The sequence below is a fragment of the Xenopus tropicalis genome, chromosome 6 (genome assembly GCF_000004195.4).
Source record: "Xenopus tropicalis strain Nigerian chromosome 6, UCB_Xtro_10.0, whole genome shotgun sequence".
NCBI classification, from domain to species: domain Eukaryota; kingdom Metazoa; phylum Chordata; class Amphibia; order Anura; family Pipidae; genus Xenopus; species Xenopus tropicalis.
In genome coordinates, this window is record NC_030682.2 from 49,222,039 (window position 1) to 49,249,583 (window position 27,545).

General features: G+C 38.8%; 1 protein-coding gene across 2 annotated transcripts in view; it reads right to left on the reverse strand.

The window, feature by feature from the left end:
• The window catches only part of gadl1 (glutamate decarboxylase like 1), a 119,492-nt gene extending 96,046 nt beyond the window's left edge, over nucleotides 1-23,446 (reverse strand). The window contains exon 1 of one of the 2 annotated variants that reach the window (XM_031903417.1): nucleotides 23,345-23,446. Coding sequence is in view for 1 of the 2 variants with exons in the window: in XM_012964839.3 (XP_012820293.1) it covers nucleotides 22,219-22,258 (40 nt within the window). In the remaining variant the exon portion in view is untranslated. Of the gene's footprint in view, nucleotides 1-22,218; nucleotides 22,544-23,344 lie in introns of those variants that run through there. The other variant, XM_012964839.3, reaches the window with a different exon arrangement.
• Between the last annotated feature and the right edge of the window lie 4,099 nt (nucleotides 23,447-27,545).

The following is a 27,545-nucleotide window of genomic DNA, read 5'->3' on the forward strand; positions in this document are numbered from 1 at the left end:
GGCAAAATAACGTTTTAGTGCTCCAGAAGGCCACAACTGAGCTTTTTCTTAAAGAGAGTTAGTAAGTGTTCCCTACGGAGGGATTCAGGAATAGAGTTCCAGAGGTAAGGAGCAGCGAGATAGAAAGGTTTAAGACGAGAATGTATGCACCAAAAACAAGGACCTGATACACATTCCCATGCATAGGTTACATAATTAAAGACAGTGGGGAAGGAGGAGGGCAATGATACTATATCTAGAAAGTGCAGAAATTTAATGTGATTGCTGTGCTTGAGGCATAGAGGTGGGGAAGGCAATACATGATTGACAGATTTTTAAGTAAGTTTATAACAGGTATGGATGTTGTAATTTTTTATTTGTTTTAATTTGAAAAGAAGTTTTCTTATATAGCTTTATGTAATAAATTTTATAGATTATTACAATAATATTACACAAGGCCTAATTATATAACTTGTATATGTTATGTTATAACTCAACATTATAAATAATTTATTTCTAAAATGTTGATTTTTTTTTTTTTACAGCTTGCTTTTACATCTCCATGGTCAGAAATATAGGGGGTTAGTGACACAATGATGACTATATGATGTGATAGAAATGCAGAATAACAACTTCAACCCTTGGGAATAAATTTACCGGATTGTGACATATGTTATTTTTTCAAGCAGGCTTAGTAAATATATCCCAGCACCAAAGCTGTAAAACATCCGTCTTTCTAAAGCGGTTTTTATCACACACCATTAACCCTTTCATCACCTGTGTAACCAGATCATGTTTTTTTGACAGAGAACATTAAAAGCATTTATCGCATGGAGGATGCTGGCTTCAGTGCAACTGTATGAAAAATGGAAGTCATTTTTAAGATCTTCATATTTCTCGTGAACCAATTCGCTGTAAATTACAGTTGTAGAGCACCGCTGAACAGAGGCACATTACCATGTAATTAGCATTTAACAACCTGAAAGAATTGTTTCGGTTGTACAGTCAAATATTAGGCATGTTGAGAGCAGATCCATACACTTGATCCGCAAAGCTCAGTTATGTAATTCAGGATTAGGTGTGTTGATACATTATCAAAAAGAAATAGGCCAAACCTTGGATTACAGATAATGAACAACAAGGTGAGTTCAGACATTTAATTCCATAATGCTGCAAAGGGCATTGTCTAAGAAGATAACAAATGAGAAAGCTTTGTTTTTGTCATAAGAACTCACTGCTTTTAAGAGCTTCACTGCTGCAGAATTTTATTGCTGCTTTCATCATATTTTATATATATATATATATATATATATATATATATATATATATATATATATATATAATATTATATATTATAACAAGATATATATTTTGTTCCTTGAGGAGATTTACAGTGTATAGCACAGTAACCATCCCATGCTTACCCCCAAGAGAGTTGTATTCTCATTCACTGTAAACATTAAACCAAGCTTTTGTAATTTACAGTGCTTCAACTGTACTTGGCTGCAAAGGTTGTGCAGAGGACCCAGTAAGGTCCTAATTAATAGCAATTTTAATATATCTTGGCAGAACTGGTCAACTTAGAAATGTTTTGGTGCCCTAAATTAAATTTGTTGTGGGGTCCAGTGGCATCTAGTAATGCCACTGCCCACCTCAGCTTAATTTAACAATTTTAATTCCATCAAGTCTACATCACACACAAAGACCCTGCCAAACAAATAATGCTGTGATGACAACAATAGAATAAAACATTAATTTGCAAACAAAGCATCAACATTTTGGGGTCAGAGGAAAAAAAATATTGCTCGCCACCCAGTGTGGGAAAACAAGCCTGCCAACGTAACCCTGGCCATGACTAGATGAAATTGGAAGACCCCTAATTCCTAATGTTGCCCAGGTCCTCTGCACTCTTACTTCCCTTCTCTATATAAATTTGGGGAGGTAGCTTTCCTATTAGCATCTCTTATCTGAATGAGGACGAAAATAACTACAAAGTACATATGAACACACATACTGATGTGACACATGATAACATAGCAGTAAGGATCAGTAAATATGTCATTTAAAAAGCCCCTATACCTTAAAGTTATTTCTGCTATGAAATCAGGTACATAGGGTTTCATAGAAGCCTTGCAAAATCAAGCAGAATATAAATATACAGTTCATTCAACTTATAAATCTGCACTGCATAATTCTACAGAGAAAATACAAATGAAAGGCATATTGTCTGCAGTTCTTTAGTACTTGCATTTGAGGAAAAAATAAATTACCTTTTTTGTCTTAACATATTTTGTATTTGTTCTTTTTAAAATGTTTCAAATGGCCCAAATATGTTTTTCTAGGGCTCCATTATGAATGTCAGTACAAGTGAAGCTCACAAGATAAAGCTTTTTAGAATAAGATGAAAAGTGCAATTATCAGGCACAAATAGGCATGTTTTTTTATTGGCAGTGCAACAAAATTCCCCATAATTTCAGTATAAAAGCAGCTGCGTTATCAGTTAAATTGTGTTCCATTGCACATGATGAGCAGATATGCATGCTAATTAGGTTGTGTTTTGTAAATCTCATGCAAGTTGTGGCAAATGTTTTCAGAAAGGAGATGGCGTTGTTTCGACGTGCCAATGCACAGCATTAATAATAGCATTAGGATGCAAGTTCACTTGGATGCAACCAGATAGCAGAACTACCTGGAACTAACACCACATCTGAGCTGGTGATAATTCCATGGTTCCCTTATATCAACATGTACTCTTGTGTTTGAACGGTGAATGAATGATATCCATTTTAGTGCATGCTAAATGCTTGTGATTGTAAATACACAATCTATTGTCTCATAGCATCTATCTTTTATAAGCACAATAAAGCATAGACACAGCAAAGCATGATATCTTTGTAACCTATTAACCACTCAACTAGATACAGAAATATAAAAATGATTTGCTCAATAAAAACTCATTGATTAAGATACTATACTGTTTTATCTTTAGTTTGTAGTCATAAATGGAAGCTTAGGCTTATTGCTATTCCCTATCCCTTTGTCATCACCTAATAGGCTGTAGATATTTCTGTTGAGAAAGATAAAAAATCCATCATGCATTTACTTCTCGATAAGATTCAGTGCTGTATCTTATTTGACCTTATTTTTGTATGCCTGTCATTCATCTGTACAAGTTTTCCCTGTGAAATGATTATTTTTCATTGCCTGCGGCACTGTCAAATATCCAACAAGCACAATATCTTTCATCCATATTCCCTTGAAGTTGCAGAGCTAATCACATGACCATTTAGAGACTCGACTAAGCACTAGCAGAACTAAAGACAATGTTCTATAACAAATAACAAGTGTATAGTGTGCAACTGACAGCAAATTACCTCAAGGAAAAGGCAAAATCATACAGTAAAATTATATTTTTTAGACACCAGCAAAAATTGACACACTACTTTGTAACTCGTGGCTAGCAACAATGCACACCATCAGAATTCAACTGCAACTGTTGCACCATGAGTAAAAAAAAATATGCCAATTTACAACTTATTTTGCACATGGCACTTGGGTAAAATAGAATATGTATACAAATGCATAACAGTTGAACATATATAACACAGTTAAGTTCATTCTGTTAAAACCATAGTAGAAAGTTATATGCTTCTGTGAAAATGAGGCAACTGAAATTGTTCTGGGAGACACTATATGAAACTGTGCGAGTTATTTGGGAAAAAGAACTGCTTTGTTGGACAAGCGGTTGCCTCTTAGGGGCTTACAAATTTATTCAAAAAGGGGCATAAATCCCTGGTAGCAAGTGTCTACTTGGGAGTAAGGTGCAGGCTGCTGCAGATAGAGTACAGGTTATTGTTATACTGCAAGTGTAGTTTTCATTCAGTTATGTTAAACTCATTTGCCCTGTGTCCTTTGAGAAGGCCATATTCTTTGTCATCAAGATTGCTAAACATTTGATTTACTGAGGAAGAAGACATTTAATTTATTTTGACTTAATTTCTGTGTGAAATAAATACCCCAGTAAATATTTGTTTAAAATCTTGTGTACCTGTCTGTTATGTATGTGAAAGAAGTTGTTGCTACTACCTAAAGAGTGACCCCAGACAATACATTTTTTTTAGTATTTTAAGGGTTAAGAGGTACCCAAAGTAATACTTCTCACAGGGTGTGGAGACCAAATCCTAGCATTCTTTTACATTTAGTGGCTACTAAAGCAAATTAATAATAATAAAGCAAATAATGCCTCTAAACTGTAGATAAGCAAGAATAATATTCGGAGACAATTTGCAATTGGTCTTCATTTTTTATTATTTGTAGTTTTTTAGTTATTTCATTTTCAGTTCAGCAGCTCTCCAATTTGGAGTTTCAGCAGCTATTTGGTTGCTAGGGTCAAAGTTACCTTAACAACCATGGATTGGTCTGGATGGGAGAGTGGTATATGAATAGGAGAGGGCCTCAATAGTAAAGTAAGTTACAAAAAATAAAATAACAATACAACTGTAGCCTCACAGAGCAATAGTATATTTGGCTGCTGGGATCAGTGACCCCCTGTTTAAAAACTGCAACAAATAAATATACTTTGGGTTGAAGTTTTACCCTACTAAACTATGTAACATATTAAGTGTTTAATCATGCTGGGATTAGTCAATTAAACTTGTCTCCAACTCTACAGAGTAGTGGCCCCCTTTAAAGTGCAAATTAATCCTCTGTTAATTACCCCAACTGAACCGGCTCCATATCCTCTGTTCCAAATTTGTTTGTTTCAAAAACTGAAAGCTTTAAACAAGTTATTTACAGAGCAACTAAACATCTGTATGTACAGTACTTTTACAAAAGACGCCCAGCCTGATCGGGGCAAGAACATTTACAAGGACACAAGGAAAAAAATGTATGACTGCACACTTAAATAAAAGCTGAAAAAGTGAAATTTATTGGCTTTAACTACACAATTTAAGGCCACGTTTCAGACCCTTCCAGAAGCTATGCCAAGCCTCAGAGGCTTTATGATGTCTTTATGATGTTGCACAACATCTCTTCAGTTTTAATTGTTTAGTTATATTACTCGAATCTCCAAGTATTGTTAAAATTGAGATAAAATATCCATATGTCCAAGAACACACAGGCATTCATAGGGTGTCCTAATTTTTTCACATGACTGTACATTGATGATGTGTTTGTGTTATAATGGGGTATAATGACATCCCTGTTGTGGATTGAATAGCATGCATGTTCCATTTCCACTTTGCAATATAAGTTGCAATACAATATAAACAACACTGCCTAGTTACACAGCAATGCTATATATACTGTATGTGTCAAGCCCACAGAGAGAAATCAGAAGCCGTTCCGCTTAGCCAAAAAATTTGCGAAACGTCAAGAAAAATCGAGAAACGGCGGGAAATTTGCAAAACGCATTTGTCGCCCGCGTCTTTCTTCTGTCGCCTGCACTTTTTTACGCAACCGCGCCTTTTTCTGAAACGACTGCGCCCAAATTGATGCAACCACACCCAATTTGACGTGAAGCAAAAAAATTCAGCGCGACTAATTTTTTTGCGACGAATTTCCACTGAAGTTTCGTGAAACAATTCGCCAATGGAAAAATGCGGAAATTCGCTGCAAATCCATGCCTGACGAAAAAATTCGCTCATCACTAAACAGGGTGCCATGGGTAATGAAGTATAGCCATGAAAGCACTGCTAGTGGGACTAGTACAAAAGCAAAGGCATTTTGAGATGTTCATTCGCTATCTGAATGATTAGACACTCTCCCCTGATATTGTGCAAGGTAGTATAATCCTATAATCTCCATTCATAGCTTGGAAAAATGCAGTGTCCTACACAGCAAAAACCATTAACAATAAATATTACAGTGGTTGAAAAATATAGCACCAAATGGCAATGATAATAAAATCCACTACTGAGTCAAGAGGCAAGCCCTTAAAGGAACAGTAATGCCAAGAAATGAAAATTTATCAAAGTAATTAAAATATAATGTTGTGTTGCCCTGCACTGGTAAGTACTTGCATGCTTGCTTGCTTAAGAAACCCTACTATAGTTTATATAAATAAGCTGCTGTGTAGCCACGGGGGCAGTTATTCAAGCTGCAAAAAAGGAGAAAAGTCACAGGTTACATAACAGATAACAGACAAAACACCATTGTATTCTGCACTTCTTTTCTGTTATCAGCTATGCAACCTATAATAGAGTTTCTGAAACAAACATACCATTTTTACCAGTGCAGGGCAACAGTACATTATATTTCAATTACTTTAAAGCACTTGCATTTTTGGTTACTGTTCCTTTAATAATGTTGTACAATCAAGATTGCCATTAAAAGACAGATCAAATGAGATCATTAGATATTATGGATAAGCCAAACTACCTCCATAAGTCACAGCCAGGGCTGGACTTTAAATTCCTGCACCCTAGGCCCCTCGCTTCTTCTTTCCCCCTCCCACCCCCGCATGCTCGCACCCCTGCGCCCCTTCCCCTCTAGGCACTCGCAGCCCCACTGCTCGCCAGTCACCATTACCGATTGGCTGCACTGGCGAGAGATTTAAATAACTGTCAAAATTTCCCGTCCAGTCCCCAGTGCAGATGTACCCAGTGTGCGGCATGCTGCAATCCGATCTTTGTCGCCCTAGGGCCGGGCCTTTGTGGTCTGCCCACAAATCCAGGCCTGTACAGAGCATCGATGGCCTATGCTTGGGCAAAATTGCATTGTGGGTAGATATCCCTTTTTTGAGTTCAAAAGAGAAGTAAACAATCTGGCACATGTACAGGATACATTATCAGGAAACCTATTATCCAGAGTAATTACTTCAGATTTGATAAGGAATTTTTACTGGCAGAAGCAGGGGACATCTGTAGGTGTAACTGTAGCATGATCCTTTACAAATATATTTCTCAATAAGACCAGATTTTTAATCTGTAGAGGATCCCATACTGCCAGTACATAGTCAAGTATTTTATATACTGTATGTGAATGATATCCTAATGTTTTTGGACTGGTCCCAAGAACCTTCTTAAACAGATGTTAACAGAAGTGGATGGGAGCCATGCCACAAACAAATTTACATATGAATGTTCCACAATCAATTTTCTTGATGTAAAAATTGCAATAGAATATAGGAAGGTAGCATCTTTTATAACCCCTATGTGGTAACACGAATCCCCAAGGATCAGCTCCAAAGGGCCAAGAGAATTGTTATATATGAAACTGCAGAACAGGTTATGCTAATAATGTTAAACAGAAGGGTCCAAGTCTTAATTAACAGAGTAGAGGAATAAAAGAATAGGGTTGAACATGAGTTTCTACAACAAAAAGATATTCCTACTTATAAGGAGGCAGATGGAGTATCAGGATAGAAGCTAAATGATTAGGTGCCCTTGTGGCCAAGTATATGGCAAACAGGCAACACATGAAGTATAAGTAAGGATACAGCAGAGCAAAGGGGATATCAGGAACTATAAACCTGGGTCTAGAACAGATATGTGTCCTACATAGCAGTGAAAAGGTCTGTAAGAGGTGGTGATTTGAATAATGCATTATTGCATTCTGATCAAGTCAATCAAAAAGATGGATTCAGTAAAATCGAAGTACATGAATGAGAGTTAAAAACTTTAAAGCATGAACCATTACAAAACTGAATTAGTCCCAGCCTATTGGATCATCAAGGTACAAACTTTGCTAATAAGTATTTTTAACTCTTGGCTGAATATTGAATTGTCTTGGCTGAATATTGAATATAGGTAGGCACCACTGTGCAGTTTCTCAACAGTAAGCTCTATACCAATGTACCATAGGTGGGCCATGTTATGGACATTATGAACTGTGTGACTAAGGGCTCTGGCACACGGGGAGATTAGTTGCCCGCGACAAAACTCCCTGTTTGCGGGCGACTAATCTCCCCGGATTGCCATCCCACCGGCGAAAATGTAAATCGACGGTGGGCGACTAATCTCCCCATGTGCCAGAGCCCTAAGGGTAAGGAAGCATCTAAGATAAACTAGTTATAATACTATCTGATCATCTATTTGATGGACATTTGGGTGGGACAATTAAGTGTTTTTTTCTTGTAAACCCAATTTTGTTTGTTACTCTGTTTGATGCTTGGATGAATAAAGTAACTTTGCCGGTATTAAGTTTTTTGTGTGTTCCTTTCTAAGTGGATATTGGATTGATTTAGGCACCAGCAGCTTCAAGTCCTGTGCAGCTCAGAAACAACAAGTGTTTAATATATGAAACCCTAAAATGCATTTATATTACAAAATAGGGTATTAAGTAGAATGAGAAATTAGAGTAGTACTGCAGAGGGGAGGGGCAGGTTTTGTTTCCTCTAAGCAGGGGGCCTGCTGGGGGTGGAGTTGCTAGTGACCCTTGATTTCACTCATAATACACACTAAATTGCAGTTTTTGGGCCTTGTGGGTCACCTAAGGGAAGCCAAGAAAACCTTTTTGTGGGGGGGGGGGGGGGGGGTAGGCAAAGTTAGTCCACTGCAGCCACAAATACTGCTAGGTCCTACCTAATGGTATCTTTTAGAAGCTTAAAGGCACAGTAACACAAAAAATTTACATTATAAATATCACTTCTATACATTTTAATAAGCATATCTATATTATAGAAATTGGAATATTATGAACAGATTTAAAATAAATAGCATTACCAGGCTCAGGCAGCAGGTCTCTTCTAACTCTAACGTATTTCCGGGCAGCTCCCCCCTCCTTCTCCTCCCCTCCCTCCCCTCCCTGTGCAAGCTCAGCCAGAGCGCTCCGATCACACAGGCTACGAAACACAGCATGAGATAAGAAGACCTCCGTCACCCTTCCCTCTCCCTGATCCGGCAAGAAAATAAAGCCATTAATCACTGGCAAGGCAGATTCTGAAAGCGGAGCGATGCGGGGAAATGAACTTCCGGTTTAAAGCGGATGTCAAGCAGTCGCCATATCGCCGTTTTCACTCTGTCCTATGAATCACTGGTAATGTTATTTATTCAATGCCCAGTTATAATATTGCAGTTTCCATATGGTATGTGTGTTAAAGTGTCTAGAAGTGATATTTGAAACAATAAATTTTGGTGTTACTGTTCCTTTAAAGAGCCATTGACTGAAGGTCTTATCTTCAATGTTACCTTCTGACCTCCCCAAACAATACCAATGCAAACATCATAGTGTAGCCCTTTCTTGGCACACTCTACACATATTGTATTATAATCACTTCTCTGGGCTGTGTTTACTTGCTTATTTTAGAAGGCTGAATTCTTCTTGCATATGAAAGATACTGGGAACTTGGATTTACAGTGCAGTGCCTCCACCTAGTGGACACTAAGGAGTACACCACAAGAGAATGCCACTAGAAAATAATCACGCACAGTTTTGCAGCCAAGATAAAGTTTATACAACAGTTTAGAAAAATGTAATAACTGTAAAAGGCAAACAATATAACCCTGCTTTGGGAAACCCATGTGGCTTTAACCAAACTCCACTCCAGTTCAGTCTCTGGCAAAGTCCCTTCCCCAAGGGCTCTTTAACCTCCCCAGGTAGTGCTACCTGCCCCAAAGTACCTCTCCCTTTGGATAGGTAGTTGCTCCCACATAGCAGGCACTTGAGAAACACCTGTCCTCACACAGGAAACACAAGGATGGCAACAGGCAACCACAGGCAGCTGAACAAGATGGAGAATGTTCTCTTCCTTTAGGCTGAATCTCGAAAAACTGTCTCTAGCTGAGCACTCTCTGGTTACGGCCAGTTCAGTCACTTGTCTGCTGCTCTCTGTTCCTCTGGATCTGGTTCTCTCTGGCTAGCAATACAGCAGGTGCTCCCTTTATAACCTGCTGGGCCCACCCCTGATTTTTGGCTCCACAGCCAGGCACTCCCTTTCTCCCAGAAGTGCCCTGGGGCTCCCAGCCAATAGGGTTTCTCTCCAGTCTGTAACTGGGCTGGATAATATCATAGTGACAGTGATAAAAACTGCTGGTTTCTTGTAAGGAGAGTATAACTAAATTGAAAGGGTGTAGGAGGCAATAGGAAAGGTTGTGGCCAGTCAGCATAAGACTGGGCAAGCTTAAAATTACATCTGCAAGCCAGCAGCCATCATGAAAGCTAAAGGGGGGGGGGGTGGTACCAAAAGGAAAATGAAGGCATTTAAGCATTAATTTTTGTTCTGGACAAATTCAAAGATAAAATAAAATATAAAATAATAATGGCCCTTTAAACATTTCAAAAAGACTGCTAATGTAGGGACTTGTAGATTAATCCTTTTCCTGGTACAGACTGGAACCCCTTTAATACGTGATAACATTTTAACGTAATAAAGCAATTATTTTTTGTGATAATAAGGATACTGATAAGGATATTGATTTTCCTAAACCACAATTGCCTGGAATAATTAAAATCCTTCAGACAAAATTGGAGTTTTCATGCTATTGCTAAGCTCTTTAAGTAGTGGTAAGTGAATGACATGAGAAGATTGTCTAATTTAGCTCATGTAAAGCTGCTTTTACATTCCCTGTGTAAGAAAATTAACAGTTAATGCTAAGGTCAGGATCCCTGTTTTAGTTAGTAATAGAACTATGATAATCATTGCTGCCATGCTTTAACTACACTGTCTCCATTTGTAATTTGCTCTATTAAATCCACCTTTAGTGTCACCTTAAAGCTAGTGTTTTCACCCTATCAATTATTATAAGTATTGTAACTAAAGTTATAGCTATTTAGAACTGTTTATGAGTTATGAGCAAAAAAAAATACAAGTCACAAATAAGTGACAAATAATATATGCAGTGAATGTGTTATTTGGTGACTGATCTACCAGCTGTAAAAAAAAAAAGGCTGGGTGTTTTTTAGTTTGCACAGTACACAATGTAAACAATGGATAATTTCCCCAATTATTATTTAATTGTTAGGGCTCTGGCACACGGGAAGATTAGTAGCCCGAGACATATCTCCCTGTTCGCGGGCGACTAATCTCCCCGAGTTGCCATCCCATCGGCGAAAATGTAAGTCGCCGGTGGGATGGCACACACTGCGCAGGCAATTTCGGCAAATCGCTGAAGTTGCCTCACGCGACATTTTCGGCAATTTGACGAAATCGCGCCGCCGCGTGTGCCATCCCTCCGGCGACTTACATTTTTGCCGGTGGGATGGCAACTCGGGGAGATTAGTCGCCCGCGAACAGGGAGATTTGTCGCGGGCGACTAATCTCCCCGTGTGCCAGAGCCCTAACTCAGAGCATGCTTTGCACAGGTATGGGACCGGTTATCCAGAAAGCTCATGGCCAAGGATTTTCTAGATGGTCTTTCCATAATTTAGATCTCAATCCCTTAAAGGAGAAGGAAAGGTAAAACCTAAGTAAGTTTTATCGCAACGATCTACATAAATACAGTCATAAGCACTCAGAGTCCTCTATCAAAAGAAACACAGGATTTTTTGTCTTGTTTTGTGTACACATGTACTCTACCGGTATCTGATTTCCTTCATTCCTGGGGCCAGAGTTTGCAGTTCTCCTCTCTCCCATCTCCTGCTCCCTCCTCCCATAAGAATTCATAAGAATTCTCCCATCAGAACTCCTCCTCCCATCAGAATGTGTGATCTATGCTACCAGCTGCTAGAGCTGCAGCAGGAATCTACTGAGACCAAGCTAAAATGGCATCTGCAAATGGAGGGAGCTTCTAGGGTGGTTTACTCAGGTATGGTAAAGCTTTATGCAGAATAAATATATTGTTCTAGGCGGCACTAATGTGGCAAATCTATTGGCAGTAAAATAAAAAAAATAAAAAAACTTTCTTCCAAAAGCTACTTTTTAATAAAATTTGTATCTTTTTTAGCTCAAAGAGATCAAAGGAAAATGAGGGACTTTTGCAGTAAGAATCCGGTAATTGTGTGTTGAGCTGTCAAAAATGGGGACAGTTAGGAGCTTTGTATATGTTATGGGTGCTTTGGCCAATGCTTAGGATTTTACCTGAGGTGCAAGCTACACACTGTTTTCAGTAGAAATTACAATTAAATATTTTAATGTAAGCAATGTAATAACATATTGATATGTTGGTATACTTGCCTTTATTATATTACATGTGGACTTTCACAAAGTGGACTAGGTTGTGAGAGTTTTATAGCACCCTTTAAACACTGTAGCAGAATTGCTTTTCAGTGCAGTTACATTTGTTTTGAAAGCCAAAGTGCTACCTCATTGTATTTTCAGCCATTTTCTAGCAGCATTTAATTGCTGAAAAAGAATAACCTTAAGAAGTATCCTTAAAAATGCTGACTTAAAACAAACAAACAAATGTAACAGTTTTCAGATCTTTTCCCACATAAACTCAATGAATAAGGCTTGTGATAAATATTTTTTTACATTACATGTAAAAAACACCATGAGCACAGGGGACAGGACACACAGATATCTACCGCGCACCTAGACCCCAGTGCTCCAGGTGAGAGCAAACTTCAGGTGCGGCTGGCTGGTATGTGGCCCCTTCATTTGTGGCCCCTAGGTCCGGGCTTTTGAGGCCTTGCCACAAATGTGGGCCTGCAAAAACAATGTTATAACATTTAAAAGAAAAGAAAAAGACACTTTAATCATAGCTGTCAGTATCTCTAAGCCAAAGTAGATGCCTAAAAGAGATGATTGCCATGAGTTAAAATAGTGCCTACCTCTCCTGAGTGAAAAATGTGGCAGGAGAATGTAATTGCAGTTTTCGTAAATGTGGATAAGGAAATAAGTACTAAAGCAGTTATGAATAGGTAGGGTATTAAACAGGAATGTATTTAAAATCCATTAGCAAGGTGATTTGTTTAAAAAGGAATAATGATTATTGAATATTTTATCTGAGAAAATATTTGTCAGTCAAGTCATATTAGAGATAATTTACAAATCTATAACTTAGTTAAAGGTGAAAGGGGCTGTTCACCTTAAAATTAACTTTTGGTATGATGAAATAAAAAATGAAAACCAACTGAAAAGTTGCTAAGTATTGGCCATTCTTTAACAAAACTAAAAGTTAACTTTAAGGTGAACTACCCCTTAACTTGACTGTACAACAGGGTTGCCATTGGTGTTAGCCCAAGGTGTAAGGTTAAGTTATATTATTGCATTACATGAATATTTTAGCCCAAGGTATAAGCGCTATATTAGCATGAGATTTGGTTAAAGATACCCAATACAAATGCAGCACTGTAATGTACAGGACTGTTTACACGCACATAACCATCATCGATACAATGTCACTGGCCCTTCTAGGGCCCATCAGAGAACTTGACATCTAGGGCCCACTCCCACAACCAACAGATGTTAAACACACTAAATTTTATAAGTGTAAGATAGCTTAAAGGTGGAAATTGAACTGATCCAAACACTCCTGCAATGGAGGCCACTGGGAAGAATTTCATTGCAATTAAAGGAGAACCCTAAAAATGAATATGTCTAGAAATGCCATATTTTATATACTGAACCAGCCTAAAGTTTCAGCATCTCTATAGTAGTAAAGATCCAATACCTTAAAGTTGTCACAGGGGGTCGCCATACTGGAATCTGTTAGAAGTGCCTACAGCCTACAACACTCACTGTTGTGAAGCTAAGTTTAGGGGTCCTTACAAATTATCAATCGGAAAATGAGGTTTGCCCATCATAGAGGGCATTGCTACAGGGCTAATTATTAATTGCCAATACTAATTTCAGCTGCCATGCACTAATAATCTGATTTTTTTTAACAAATTAGCCTTATAAATATAAATTTATATACTATGTATATTGTGAATAGGTCCCTAAGCTCAGTAACTGAGAGCAGAACAGAGCATGTGCTGTGTATCAGGAGAAAAGAAGATGGGGAGCTATGGGGCATCTTTAGAGGCACAGATCTCCCCTTGGGCAGGTACAGAAACCCACACCATAATGTACAACATTTCAAGCTTACTTCTTTAGTTAAACCTTAGTTTTCCTTTAAGACTGGCTGGAAATGATTGGGTTTTTTTTGTGGATTTTCTGCAGTTTGCGGATTTTGGATATCTAATGAGCTAAACACAGAGCCTACTGATATATTTGTTTATTTGGCTGAAGTGCCTCCAGTTTTCTGTCTATCATTACCGGCAGCAGCATGGAAAGCTATTATGTGCTGTGGCACACAGAGGAAGCCTGGATCTGTAGTTCAAGAACAGCAGTTAGCTCAAAAGCTTGAGAAGCGTTATTTTATGTTTAGCTAAAAATATACTTCTCTTTAAAGAGACAGTAAGTCTTTGTGCCTTTCTCTCTCTATCTACAGGGATTACATAGTTGGCAGTATATTTTCCAAAGTTAAAAACAGTGATACAGTAACTTTACACAGAAAGTAGCCCGTTTTATTCACAGCATTTTTTGTAACAATGTAACATTTAAAAAGAACATAACACATGTAACAAACAACTTACAGTTCATTTCTCTTTTACCAGAACTGAGTGGTTTACTGGCAGCCTGTGGATACCTTTGCTAGAGCCTAAGTCAGAATTAGGGCAATTTACACCTCACAAACACAAGACACTGAACTCTCACTCTATTCTCTCACAAAACTCTCTACACAACCACTTCCTGGCAGGAGTTCCCTCACAGCCACTCCTCTTTTCCCAGGTGGTCATTCAATTTCAGCACCTGCACTGGCTCCTCTGAATGAACACAGCCCCCATTATTCTCCATATCTGCTGTGTCTCATAGAGCATTGTGGAAGATATATACCCCCCGCCCCCCAGGGCCTTTTCAGCCTCTGTGCCAAGAAAAAAAATGTGTTTGTATTAAAAAGTGCAAACCATAAAACTATACCCCTTACAGAACAGTATCATTATAATACCTGTCAAAGCAATTATTCTGCCTGCTGTGAAGCCTTTTTTTCCTGCCAAGCATCATTTCTTGGCTCTCAGTGACAGAACACGTTGTTACAATATGTTAATGTTACTAGAATCATTTTGAAGAAGATCACGGATTTTTCTTACAAGAAGTCACTGCATTCTGATACCTGCTAAAACCGTTTAACTTGCACTTCTGTCAAATAGTAATACATTTTGTAGCATTCAGTCTCAATAGAAGAACAGGTCAAGCTTAAAGCTTAAAAAGGATCCTGCTATATTAGAACATTATTGAGAAAGCTGATGTGGGAACAAAGGCAAGAAAGAACTTCCATTCTGTGCAAAACTTATCTCTAAACTTAACTTTATCCACATAAAAAGGGTAACGCAGGTAAATATACCGGCCAAAGCCTATCATGTCTGTTAAAAATAGTCTACCACAGTCCTTTGTCAGGACATCTGGCCAGCAGCCTGGGGGAGGAATATGATTGTCCAAAATTTTTGTACCGCCGATCAGCATGTTATTCGTATTTTGCAAAGTTTTCAATAAACATAAGTTATGTCACCTTCCTACATTTGATTTGAAAATGCCAAGTGATACAAAGCTTTTGGCATTAGGTATGGGTAAAGTTAAAGAGCTGCTGTATGTCAGAATAACATAAGATATAAGTGAATATGGTAGCCTTTATATAAAACAACACTGCTATTGAAGAAAACAATATTTCCTGCCAACAAAACAATGTCAGTTGACTAAATACAATCCCGCCAGTGTAATAAACTTAGAAGAAACACTATACAAATCTTATGGAAAAAGAGGTTTCAGAAATAAGGGATAAACTCTCCACCCATAAATATAGATACCGTAGATAAAAAGGATAACATAAAATAATTTAAATTTACAATAAAAGCAGCTTTTACATAACCCATACCTCTTTCAAATGCTGTTCATGCAAATCTCATTCCTTCTGTGGTTCACCATGGCTGGCTCAAACATTAAATGAATAAGTAAATAAATTCAGCCAGCATTATATCTAGTGCCAATTAGTGTAGTGAGCGCAACAGCAGAATTTGTGAGCTGGTCAAGCCAAAGAATGGCTTGATGTTCAATTAAAGATGAACACAATTTCAAAGGAAAAGACAAACTGAAAACAAAAACAATTTTAAGGCATATACAAGTTCTACAAGGAGAGAACCGGAGTGCAACTGGGGTTCTAGTGAAGGATAATGCAAGCCCAAATCACTGGGGGACAATTAGTTAGGAAACCTCTACTGATTTTATTCACTGACCTGGCATCCTGCGACAGTGCTCCTTTACTTTAAAAAAACTCATCAGCCCATGGTTCATTTTAAAGGAGAAGCAAAGGTAAAAACTAAGTAAGCTTTATCAGAAAGGTATCTAAATACAGCCATAAGCACTTACAGAAAGTCCACAGGATTTCTTGTCTCCTTTTTTGGGAACATGTTGTATAGTAAAGCTTTCTGCTTAATAAATATAGCGTTCTAGGTGGCACTAATGTGGCAAATCTATTGGCAGTAAAATGCCAAAATGACTTTCCTTCTCCTTTAACTAATATTCCCAATGATCCCATGTGCCAAATGAAGGTTTGCAGTAAAGAAATCACCAAAGAATATCTGTGCATGCACATAAACCATAGCAGCACCAAGGATTATTGGAAAAATTCTACCATGGTGGCCTCATATATAGCTTTCTCTATTAGCCAGGAAATTTGAAAATGGTTCTCCATAGGAATGATATGAATAATAACCAATGAAGATCTTTAGAAATAACCTGAGTGGGTATTTTTTTAGCTTCACTCTTTAGGTTATGCTGTATCTTTGGAATTCTCTCATAGATCACAAGCTAAATGAACAAGTGGAAAATCCTCATCAGTCAATATTGATGCATAGGGTACAATAAAAATAATACTGCATTGAACATGTTCATGTTAAAATGGTAAAGTATTTAGTGACTCCATCCACCGTAGAAAAATGATTGTGACTGTTATAGTTTTCACAAATGTGCAGTGTACACTACCTTTAAGCAGGTGTTAAAATTATGTAATACACAAGTAACTATTGGTAAATGCAATGATTGTTTGTGCTATTTTTAACCATTTATAACTTTTATTACATTTCCCTCGAAGACTCTAATTAGAGCTTCAAAGTATTTCCACCAACTGCTCTTATGGTGATATATCAAATGAATGTTAAACAAAGCTAAGACCTAACAGTTTCCTATACAAACACGAAGGAGAATCACAGGTTCTAAACCACATATAGATACAATGCAAACGAACACTGGGCTTCTGAGCTTATTGTCTGACAGTTAAAATATGAATAGGGTAGATGAATTTTTTTTTTAAGGTATTTGTTAATAAAAAACATTTTAAAGAAAATGTATAGCTTTATAAGTAAGCCACATAGCAGACGGACCATATAGTGCAATGTGGTGTTTCCACCAGGCATCACTGCAGTATACAGTAGCCCAATGACCCGTAGTAAAACGTAGGGAAGCAGGGGCATGACAGACGCGTTGGACAGACTTAGCCACTCCCAGTTGCAGGTGATTGGTTAGTTCGTAAGGGGTATAAAATGCGGGTAACTGTTCCCGCTTCTCACTCCATTTTAGTCAGCAGAGTTAAACACCCACCCTCCCTCCCTATAGAGGTGGAGGTAGCGGAGTGTCGTTGGCGGGGTGATTAAGTTGGGGGAAAGCAATGGTTGGGTTAGGAGGGGAGTTTTATAGTTAAGTGGGGCTGGCATGCTTGGAACCTCAGGGGTAAGAAAGTGGATTAGGAGGTGAGTTTTGTTGGGTAGTTGGTTCCGGGCCAGAAGGGCAGCTGGCAGCGCCAGTTGCGCTGCGCAGTTATTGGATTGTTACAGTGTTTGGCTATTTAAAAGTTGATTTGTTTGTTAGACAAACATTTGTGTTATGTTTGAGATGTTGTTTCACATTTGTTATTTATGTTATGTTTTAAATTAAAACTTCACTTGTTGTTAATAAATTTTCTGCGGCCATTTTTATCCCAAGAATTGGTGTCTGTGTGTTTATTGGGGATGGTAAGTAAAGAGGTAAAAGGGGGTTGTTGGTTGGGAGAAGGGCGGGTCAAGTTCCAACGTTACTCATGTCATGTATTAGCACCAGATGTGGCCTGTGGATATGCAAGGATGCACATTCCAAGTTCAAGACTCTGTCCAACATTTTATCAGAGACTCCTATAGACAGCAGCTATGTTTTAGATATACTGTATAGTATGGAAACATTACTGGGTCAGTCATAGTTCCAAGAATTACTAAAACAGCACATAAATGTCCTCCTAAAATCATCTCTCTAATTAACCTTCAGGCTGGATTTTCAGGAAAATCCAGAAGGGTAAACAAAAACTTTTCCCAAATACCTCTTAAGTGGCCTATAGTCTAGGCATCCCAGACTTATGTTTGGGGTTTGCATTTTCAGTGGGCAAGGCAGGGGCGGGCCAAGCCGACCAGGCACCCTAGGGGTAGGCAGGAGAGGTTCCTGCCTGGTGGCCCCCAATCGTTGTGCCCTAGGCTAGTGATGAGCAAATCTGTCCTGTTTCGCTTCACCAAAAAATTTCTTTCAAAAGATTCGCAAAACGGCGAAAATATCGCATGTAAAAAAAAAATTGCTGCAATTTTTTTCGTCCGTTTTGCAAACAATGCGCCAATGGTGAAATTCGGAAATTCGCCGCAAATCCATGCCTGGGGAAACATTTCGCCCATCACTACCCTAGGCAGCTGCCTCTTCTGCCTACCCCTAGTTCTGGCCTTGGGGCAAGGTAATTTTTGCATAGGTTCTAATAGGTGTGTAAGCTTATAGTAAAGGCCAGGTGGATATGTGTTGTATTTCTCAATAAATGGGCGCCAGTGGTTCTTAACCTTGAAACCATGAACTGTTTATTTACACAGCCACTTAGTAGTAATTACAGCACAGAATAGGTAGGTAGTAGCATTTCACAGCATAGGCAGTACTTACAAAGAATAGTCACAATAATCCTTTAGCTGCAGGGCACAATGGGTTAACTCCCAGCTTTCAGGTATAGGCTTCCAGTGGAACCTGGGTGATCACTATCTAACCCTAGGTCTGTACACTGTTACCCTACTCTGGGCAGTATCATACCCGGCTTATAATGCCTCTACAATCCTGGTTGGAGCAAATGCGGCTCACTAAATAGCCCTGCCTGTCTATCACACCTAGTGTGATCTATAACAGGAACTGCCTATTCTTTCTAAAGCTACCTATTCACATGTAGAGCTCTCCTCTTGTGGAGAGAGCTCCACAAAATGGCCTCAGCCTCATGGCTGCTCAGCCTTTTATATCCACAGTGCCACCTTATGGCCAAAATGCTATGACCCAGGAACAAGGGACTTACTTCCCATTACATTAAGGACCCTTATAGCTGTCTAGAAAACTAGGGGACCACAGAGTGGGAAAAGGCATAATTTACCAGTTCCCTACAGGTGCTTTTTTTTTTTTTTTTTTTTTTCAAGCATTTGCACCTTGTCCACAGCCTTCTTGTATTTTGCAGTTTGAGCTTTCAAGTTTGTGGGCAAAATTAGCCCCAGTTCCAATTAGAATATTATTCCTCTACTGTTTCACTTTAGCACTATTTATTTCTGCTTTTAAATGTTCATAGTTTCTCAGTTTGTGAAGTGAATCTTTGCAGTTAGGCCAAAGGTAAGGCTAATGCCACACCATCCGTATGACAAATATTATCGGCAAGCCGAAAAACACTTGTAGAAAATATGCGCCATACACTCCTAACCGTGCCTGCACCCGAATAAATGCAATATGCTCAGGTGCAGGCACATGAAGCCGATATCCGTCAAAAAACTGCGAGACTTCATATTTTTGGCAGATATCTGCTACATGTGCCTGCACCAGAGTGTTTTTCATCCATTTGGGTGCAGGCACAGGTTTTGTGGCTTGCCAAAAACATGCTCCATACGCTACGTGTAGAATTACCCTCAAGGGCAGAATTGTCACATGATGTTAATCAACCACTAATTAAACACAAAAAGGTGAGAGGTGTAAAACTGGTAAACATGTGAAATCCAGAAACTATGAGAATAAAGCTATGCATTCGGCTATATATATATATCAAATAATAGAGAGATAAGGGGGGATATACACATGCCCCATGCTAAGAAATTATGCTGGCCGAATTAGAAAAAGACATAATAATTCTCACTAAAAAGTATTTTCTCTGTTGAACTGTGCTTAGTATAAAAGAATATTCAGCATATGTATTGCAAAAGAGTTAAATTACTATAACCCTGAACGCAAGTGCTAGATTACTAAGGGGTGCAGAACTGTATCCCGTAGTTGTCATTTAAAGGGGCCAGGCAGGAGTTTCTGTGCGCTGGGTCCCTCCAAACTTTTTTTTGCAGGGGGGCCTAACACAGACTAGTTGTGCCACTGCTTGTATTTGTGTATGACAAGCAAGTAAGGGGAACAAGTATGAAGTGGGTTGGATTATTTCTAAATTATCTGCAAAATATGAAAAGTTTATTCAAAGGTGTATCCCCTTTAATGTATGCTGGCAGTATACATCATGTCTGTTAATCAGTAGCAGCAGGATATACTGTTTTTTTTTATATTGCTTTTTGCCAAACAATGTGGCAAGGTCAGGCCAAGAGGTGAATAATGAGCTGTTAAGTGTACGAATGCTTGCAAGTTATTGTATCACGACCATTGGCCTTCATACTGTAACTCTGATCCCTGTGATCTCCAGACAGATCAGGCATTTAGTGCTCTCTGCTATATTTATAGTAAGGACACTGTATGCTGGCAGCATTTGGATTGGCACAGCTGCTGGCATAATCAAGGGAAACTCCACAGTATTATATTTTACGACCATTGCGTCACTTGGTTGCTAGCAGACAGAATCTGCTAAAACCCAGCCAAAATGGGCTGTTGCCAAAACTTATAAAACGTCTATGAAAGGTCAAAGAGGGTAGGGCAACACTGGGACATAAAATAAAAAGAGGGCAGAGTCATGAGGTATTTAATACAGAAAAGTACTTAAATTGTGAAATTTCTCGACCTACAGTATATCCCAAGTGCCAAAATTAGGTTTTTGCTAGAAGGCAATGACTATACTACACTGTACTAAACTGATATAGTAACAATAATTATACATACTCGGCATCTAACATCTAGGCCTCAACATACTATACATGCCCCTCATGTTTAACACAGGCAATGGTGCTAAAGGCCAAAAGAAAAAAGATTATCTTGCAAAACAAAAAAAATGAATGGTTCATGAGATTATAAGGGGTGGGATTACATCTTTAATTGCCAGATTTAAAGAAATTACATTCCTGGTTATAATACCGGTTACACATCAAAACTATCCCACACATCTACCCTCCTATGGGTACAGTACAAGCATCTGTAATATCCAAAATCACAATATATTTAGTATTGAATATGAACTATTACTGTAGAAAGTCAATTTACACTGCAAAGAAAGCTGTGTACTCTTCTAACGTATTATGACATTTATTTAAATATAATGTGCTCACATCTACAAAGGACAATTCCAAATACAATCTGTTTAACAAGACATAAGTGATGTTATCTAGTGACATGTAGCCCGGTCCCTGTGATCCTGAAACCTTCAATCCTTGCCAATAGGTAGCAACAAAGTGACACTATAGTTAATTAGCTGCACTGCTGCCTAATTATAATTAGCATGGACTGGAAGTGAGAATCATGGGAGATTTGTTTCTAAGGACTAAAAGAGAACTTGCTGCGCTCTGCTGGATATTACTAAAAAAAAGAAATGAATCTGTATGGGGAGGAAAGAAAAAGATGAGCTAAATTATAGAAAAGCAAATATTCCTTACTCAGCAGACTTAACAACATCACGTACAGAGACAAATAGCTGTGCAGTACAGTAGAGAGGGTGCTATGTATTCTATTCTGAATACAATTTACATTTATTTTTAGAAACATAAGGAAGTAATAAAAATGCAATGCAGATCTAATAAGTTCTGTATAAGTACCTTTTGGCACAGTGCCCAACAAAATGATTTCTAATAACTTTAATGTCATCATAACCTTCTATGCTTAACTAAAGTCAAAGACAAACAATCTGGGGGCTATGTTCTACTTACAGAAGAAACTCTGGTGAGTTTTTGTATGTACAGTGACATAGCAGAATCCTGTCACTGGCAGGAGGACTCCTAATTAACAAGGGCTGCGGAAATACAATATGCAAATGATATACAAGCATTAGGCAATGCTGCATAGCGTGAAATACCGGTACTTTAAATGCCCTCTGACAAATGCAACTCCTAATCGAATATGTTACCAATGTAGTTAAAAGTATAGACAGTGTGTCTATACTGCAGCAGGATGCCTAATGAACTATTGCTGGAGGGATAGAGAGAAAAGCAGTCTGTTACCCTCCATCTGTCCGGCAGTGTGTATGCTCTGGCTGCTCATTGATGCTTCTGGTCGCTGAAGGTGATTGCTGCTTGCTTCTCTTAACAGATCCCCACAGCAATTCCTGGGCTCTTGTGAATTCAGTGCAGGTGTTCAGTGAACAAAGTAAGGAATTTACAGGTGTCTGCTGCCAGGGCACTGCCTCTTCCCTTGCTCTGCAGCTTCAGCTGCTACCTTAGTGTTACTCTCCAATAGCAAACCAGGGCATCTATTAATACAGATCCCAGATGGCACTTATCCAGCCTGTACAGAATGGGAGTGTAAAAAGGCTTACTTTAGACCAGATGGCCAGGAGGGAGGGGCACCAGTTAAAGCAGTAATACACAGAGCTGACTCACTCTGACCAAAATCTGGCACTGGCATTTTTTGCATGGTGGAGCTCTAATTCTTTAACCAGTCTGATACACAGTATTTTTCATCATTCACATCAATTTCTGCCCCATGAGGAGTTGACAATCTGAGGTCCCTATCACATTTACACACACTATGGTCAATTAAGTCAATTAACCTGCCTGTATGTTTTTGGAGTGTGGGAGGAAACCACATAACTCAGAGAAACCCCACACAGACACGGGGAGAACATACAAACTCCTTGCAGATAGTATCCTGGCTGGGATTGAACTCAGGACCCCAGCGCTGCAAGGCAGAAGTGTTACTTAAAATGACATTAACAAAACTGTGAGATTACAGCAACAGGATAACAATATTTTGAAAGGTCTATAAATACATTTGTAAATATTTCAGTCTGAATTATTATAAAGAGTATGTAGGTTATGCACCTAATTTGATATATGTAACCACATTTATTATGGAGTCATATTTTTTTCTGGGTATTTTACCATACATGGGGCAAAGTGTGAGATTATAGCTCACCACAGAAAAACTCACCCACATTATATTCAGCCCTATGGGATTTTTCAAAAGTAACTTTATCAAGTGGTAAACTCTTAACATTCACCCATTGCTAAATATGCTGTATGCAATGAATAGAAATCATTTGAGTTTTTCTGTGATGATGTCTGCCCCTAAGCAAAAACGCTGCATTTATGTGTATAAATATTTATAAAAAAACATTTGTGTTACTACCTGGCTTTGTCACATTTTTATCAGATCACATGTTGTCATACAGTGTCCCCTCCTTGCTTCTTGTATAAGGCATAATACGCCTACGGGATGTATCTGAGTAAGTTTACTTACTGTCATGTAATCTATGAAGTTTAAAGGTAACTAATCAGAGAAAATCAAACCAATATATTCTGATCATGTGCTCTAAAGCAGGGAGGGGCAACCACTTCTACTACTACAGCTGTATATATTTCTGTGAGTTAACAATAAGGTTTACCTTCAATGATAAATATTTAGGTGTGTTTCCACAGCTTTACAGCAAGTGCCCCTATGTGGTCATAGAACTAGTTCTAATATGCTAACCATTTTACTAGATAGCATGAACTGCAGCAGCCCCAGTGGGCCCTACACCCCCCATTCCTGCATAGACTCCGGCGAGCCAGCCTGAGCTCCTTCTCTCCTCTGAGTGTTGTCACTGATTTGTACAAGTAGGGAGCTAGGTGTTCCACCTGTAGTGCCTTTACCCATAGAGGGGACCCCATAGTCAGAGCCCAGGAAATTAGTTAACCCTTCCCATTCAGCCACATAGTGAATGGGGCTAATGCAACAGGTCTGAGCTATTGCTAGGGTAGTAATCCCTGTAGGATAGTTAGGACTATAGTGAGTTGCCAGCCTGTACACTGGATTTAGATTTTGGATTACCCATTAGCATCCATGATACCTGCAATGATTTCCTCAGGATATCAGGAAGCCTTTTCTACTCCAGCATGTCTAGCTCAGCGTGGATTAAAGCTGCCAGATTATTTCCCTACATCTGCTGTGCCTCACAGGATTCTTTCTCATGTTATTATTAGAGATGGGCGAAACAAAAAATTTGGTGCGCGGGCAAAAAATTTGCCGCGCATGTCAAAAGAATGGCACACACATTAAAAAAAATGACGCATGCGTCAAAAGCCAACACAAACATCCGAGCTAACGTTGCCCGCATCAAAGGAATTTTTTCACAGTGCAAATTATTTTGCTCATCCTTGGTTATTATTATTAGCATGCTTCATTCTGGAGTTGCAACACATAACTCTGCTCACACTACCTTGATACGAGTAGTAAGTCCTTAAAGGGACCTTTTCATACAAGGGGTAATATACTGTTTTATTCCTTAATATTCTATGTGTCATGCTGACATTGTTATTTAACTGTTCTCAATGAATTAATTATATATATATTTGCTAAAACATTACAGGTTACTACCTATGCATGTTGTGTGGTTTATTCTTCTACACTGGGTACAGGCATATGCAAAAGGGCTCCAAATGCACCGGACACAGCGGCTTGCTAAAAACTTAAGGCTGATGCCACACCAGGCGTAGGGCTGATTTTTTCGGCAAGCGGAAAAACGCTTGCCGAAAAATTCAGCCCTACGCCTGCTACTTGTGCCTGCATCCGAATGAATGGGATACGCTTGGGTGCAGGCACATGTAGCCGATATACGCATGAAAACGCGAGACTTTGCATTCTCTCGCGTTTTCATGCGTATATCGGCTACATGTGCCTGCACCCGAGCGTATCTCATTCATTCGGGTGCAGGCACAAGTAGCAGGCGTAGGGCTGAATTTTCGGCAAGCGTTTTTCCACTTGCCGAAAAAATCAGCCCTACGCCTGGTGTGGCATCAGCCTTAAGCAAGCCGCTGTGTCCGGTGCATTTGGAGCCCTTTTGCATATGCGTGATTTCACCTTCCCCAGCTACAGGTTCGGGGCTCTGAGCACCTGAACCACTTCTGAACAACGGTGAGTTCTTTGGTATTTAGGATTTCACATTGTGAGAGCTGATATGATGGTGTTGGGAATTTGACCTGGATCAACTGTGAGACAGATCCGGGGTTTATACACCCGGATCTCTCTTTCGTATTTGGTACGTTTTATTCATTTGATTTCCTGACATTTGAGACACTTAGGTTAAATTAATTGAGCCATTTCTAAGTTTAGGTTACTACCATTTCTTAGTTTGTAGTTTACACTGGGTACAGTAATCACTGCTGTTGCAGTTCCCAGAAAGTTGTATGTCCACCAGTACCTGTAAGTTGTATGACCACCAGTACCTGTTATAGCCCTGGGTGGAGGCACTTAACTTGTCCAAACCCTGCAAATCCCCCACCACATAGCAAAGGCTTGGGACCTATTCTGTTAGTACCCCAGTATGGCCCTGGATATTAGTGCCAAGAAATGGTTACACACGCTATATACAGTATTTCCAGACACAAACCACAAGCAGGCTGTGTTTTGTGTAATCTCCCAAGATGCCTGGCAGGTCATCAACTTAGAAGAAATACAAAAAATGGTAACCTCCCCTGAAAGGTTAAAGGGGTGGTTCACCTTTAAAGTAACTTTTGGTATACTATAGAATGGCCAATTCTAAGCAACATTTCAATTGGTCTTCATTATATCCTGTATTTATTATATTTTTTTAATTATGTGCCTTTTTCTTCTGACTCTTTCCAACTTTTAAATGGGGGGGTCATTGACCTTAGCAGTCACAAAAACATTGGTCTGTAAGGCTATAATTTTATTGTTATTGTTACATTTTATTGTTTATGTTTCTTTTAAAGAATGAAGACCAATTGCAGATTATATCAGAATATCTCTCTACATCATATTAAGGGGCACATTTACTAACCCACGAACGGGTCGAAATGAGTCCGATTGCGTTTTTTTCGTAATGATCGGTATTTTGCGATTTTTTCGTATTTTTTGCGATTTTTTTCGGCGTCTTTACGAATTTTTCGTTACCAATACGATTTTTGCGTAAAAACGCGAGTTTTTCGCAGCCATTACGAAAGTTGTGTAAAATCGCCCGATTTTTTCGTAGCGTTAAAACTTACGCAAAAAGTTGCGCCTTTAACGCTACGAAAAAAGCGCAACTTTTTGCGCAAGTTTTAACGCTACGAAAAATCGCCAGATTTTACGCAACTTTCGTAATGGCTACGAAAAACTCGCGTTTTTACGCAAAAATCGTATTGGTAACGAAAAATTCGTAAAGACGCCAAAAAAAAATCGCAAAAAATACGAAAAAGTCGCAAAATGTTCGTTTTCAAGTCGGAACTTTTCCAATTCGGGTCGGATTCGTGGGTTAGTAAATCAGCCCCCAAAAGTTAATTCAAATGTGAACAACCCTTTTAAGTTGAGTGTTCATTTACAAATGCAGTTGCAAGGCACATTAGAAGTATTGCTCCTAACCACACTCCTTGTACATGCACCAAGAGGTTGGAATACTAAAAAAATCAAGAATCAAAATGCATAGGGCTTTATTATAGGACAGGTCAAAGAGGTAGTGGTGCCATGTTGGAGAAGTCTGTTGATGCAGGCTAGCATGACTGTGTCATGAAATGTGGGGCATTGTATCATGAAAAAGTGGGGGCATTGTGTAAATGGTGGGGGAACAGTGTTGGTGGTGCCAATGTGACATGGAATGCTGGGGCCCTGAGTTATGAAATACTGGAGAGAGAGGATTGATCAGTGCACACTTCCTGGACCCCTGTTTCATAAGTTATTTACTATCTATGCAGTTGCATGTATTTTCAAAAAAAGGGCTTTTAGTTAAAAAGGTATGATCATAAAATTGGCAAGCCACTATATCACGCCAAAGTACACTCCTAATGGTTATATATTATATTTACCTGCTGTCATAGTTTTCATTGGCTGGCACCTGCCTAATGGTTGCTTTTCTTGGAAAAAGTGTCCCCTGACCTGGGCAGTTGTCACAGGTTTGAGCATCCCATGCCATTTGCTTTTATATTTCTTTAAAAGCCCCAAGCGAGAAAGGAATAAGCCTTTTTTTTTGTACAAAATGCTTTTATGTGCATGGGCGTTTTTCTCGGACCAAATGCAATAGGCATTCTTCTTGCACAAAATAGTGAAGTGGTGAAATGCATTAAAGTCAATGGGTGTTTATTTTACATTATCTTGAAAAAAGAAATTATTAGGGTCTCCTTTTAGACATAAAATATTGGGAGCTCCGAGATCTATTCAAACCAAAGCAAAAATTATTTTTAAAGGAGAAAGGTAAAAACTAAGTAAGCTTTATCAGAAAGGTCTATGTAAATACAGCCATATGGACTCACAGAAATGCTGCACTGACTTCTCTGTCAAAAGATTTCTTGTGTCTGTAATTCATGTGCCAGAGACACGCAGCTCCCTTCTCTCTCCCCTCCCATGCCCCCCCTCCCTC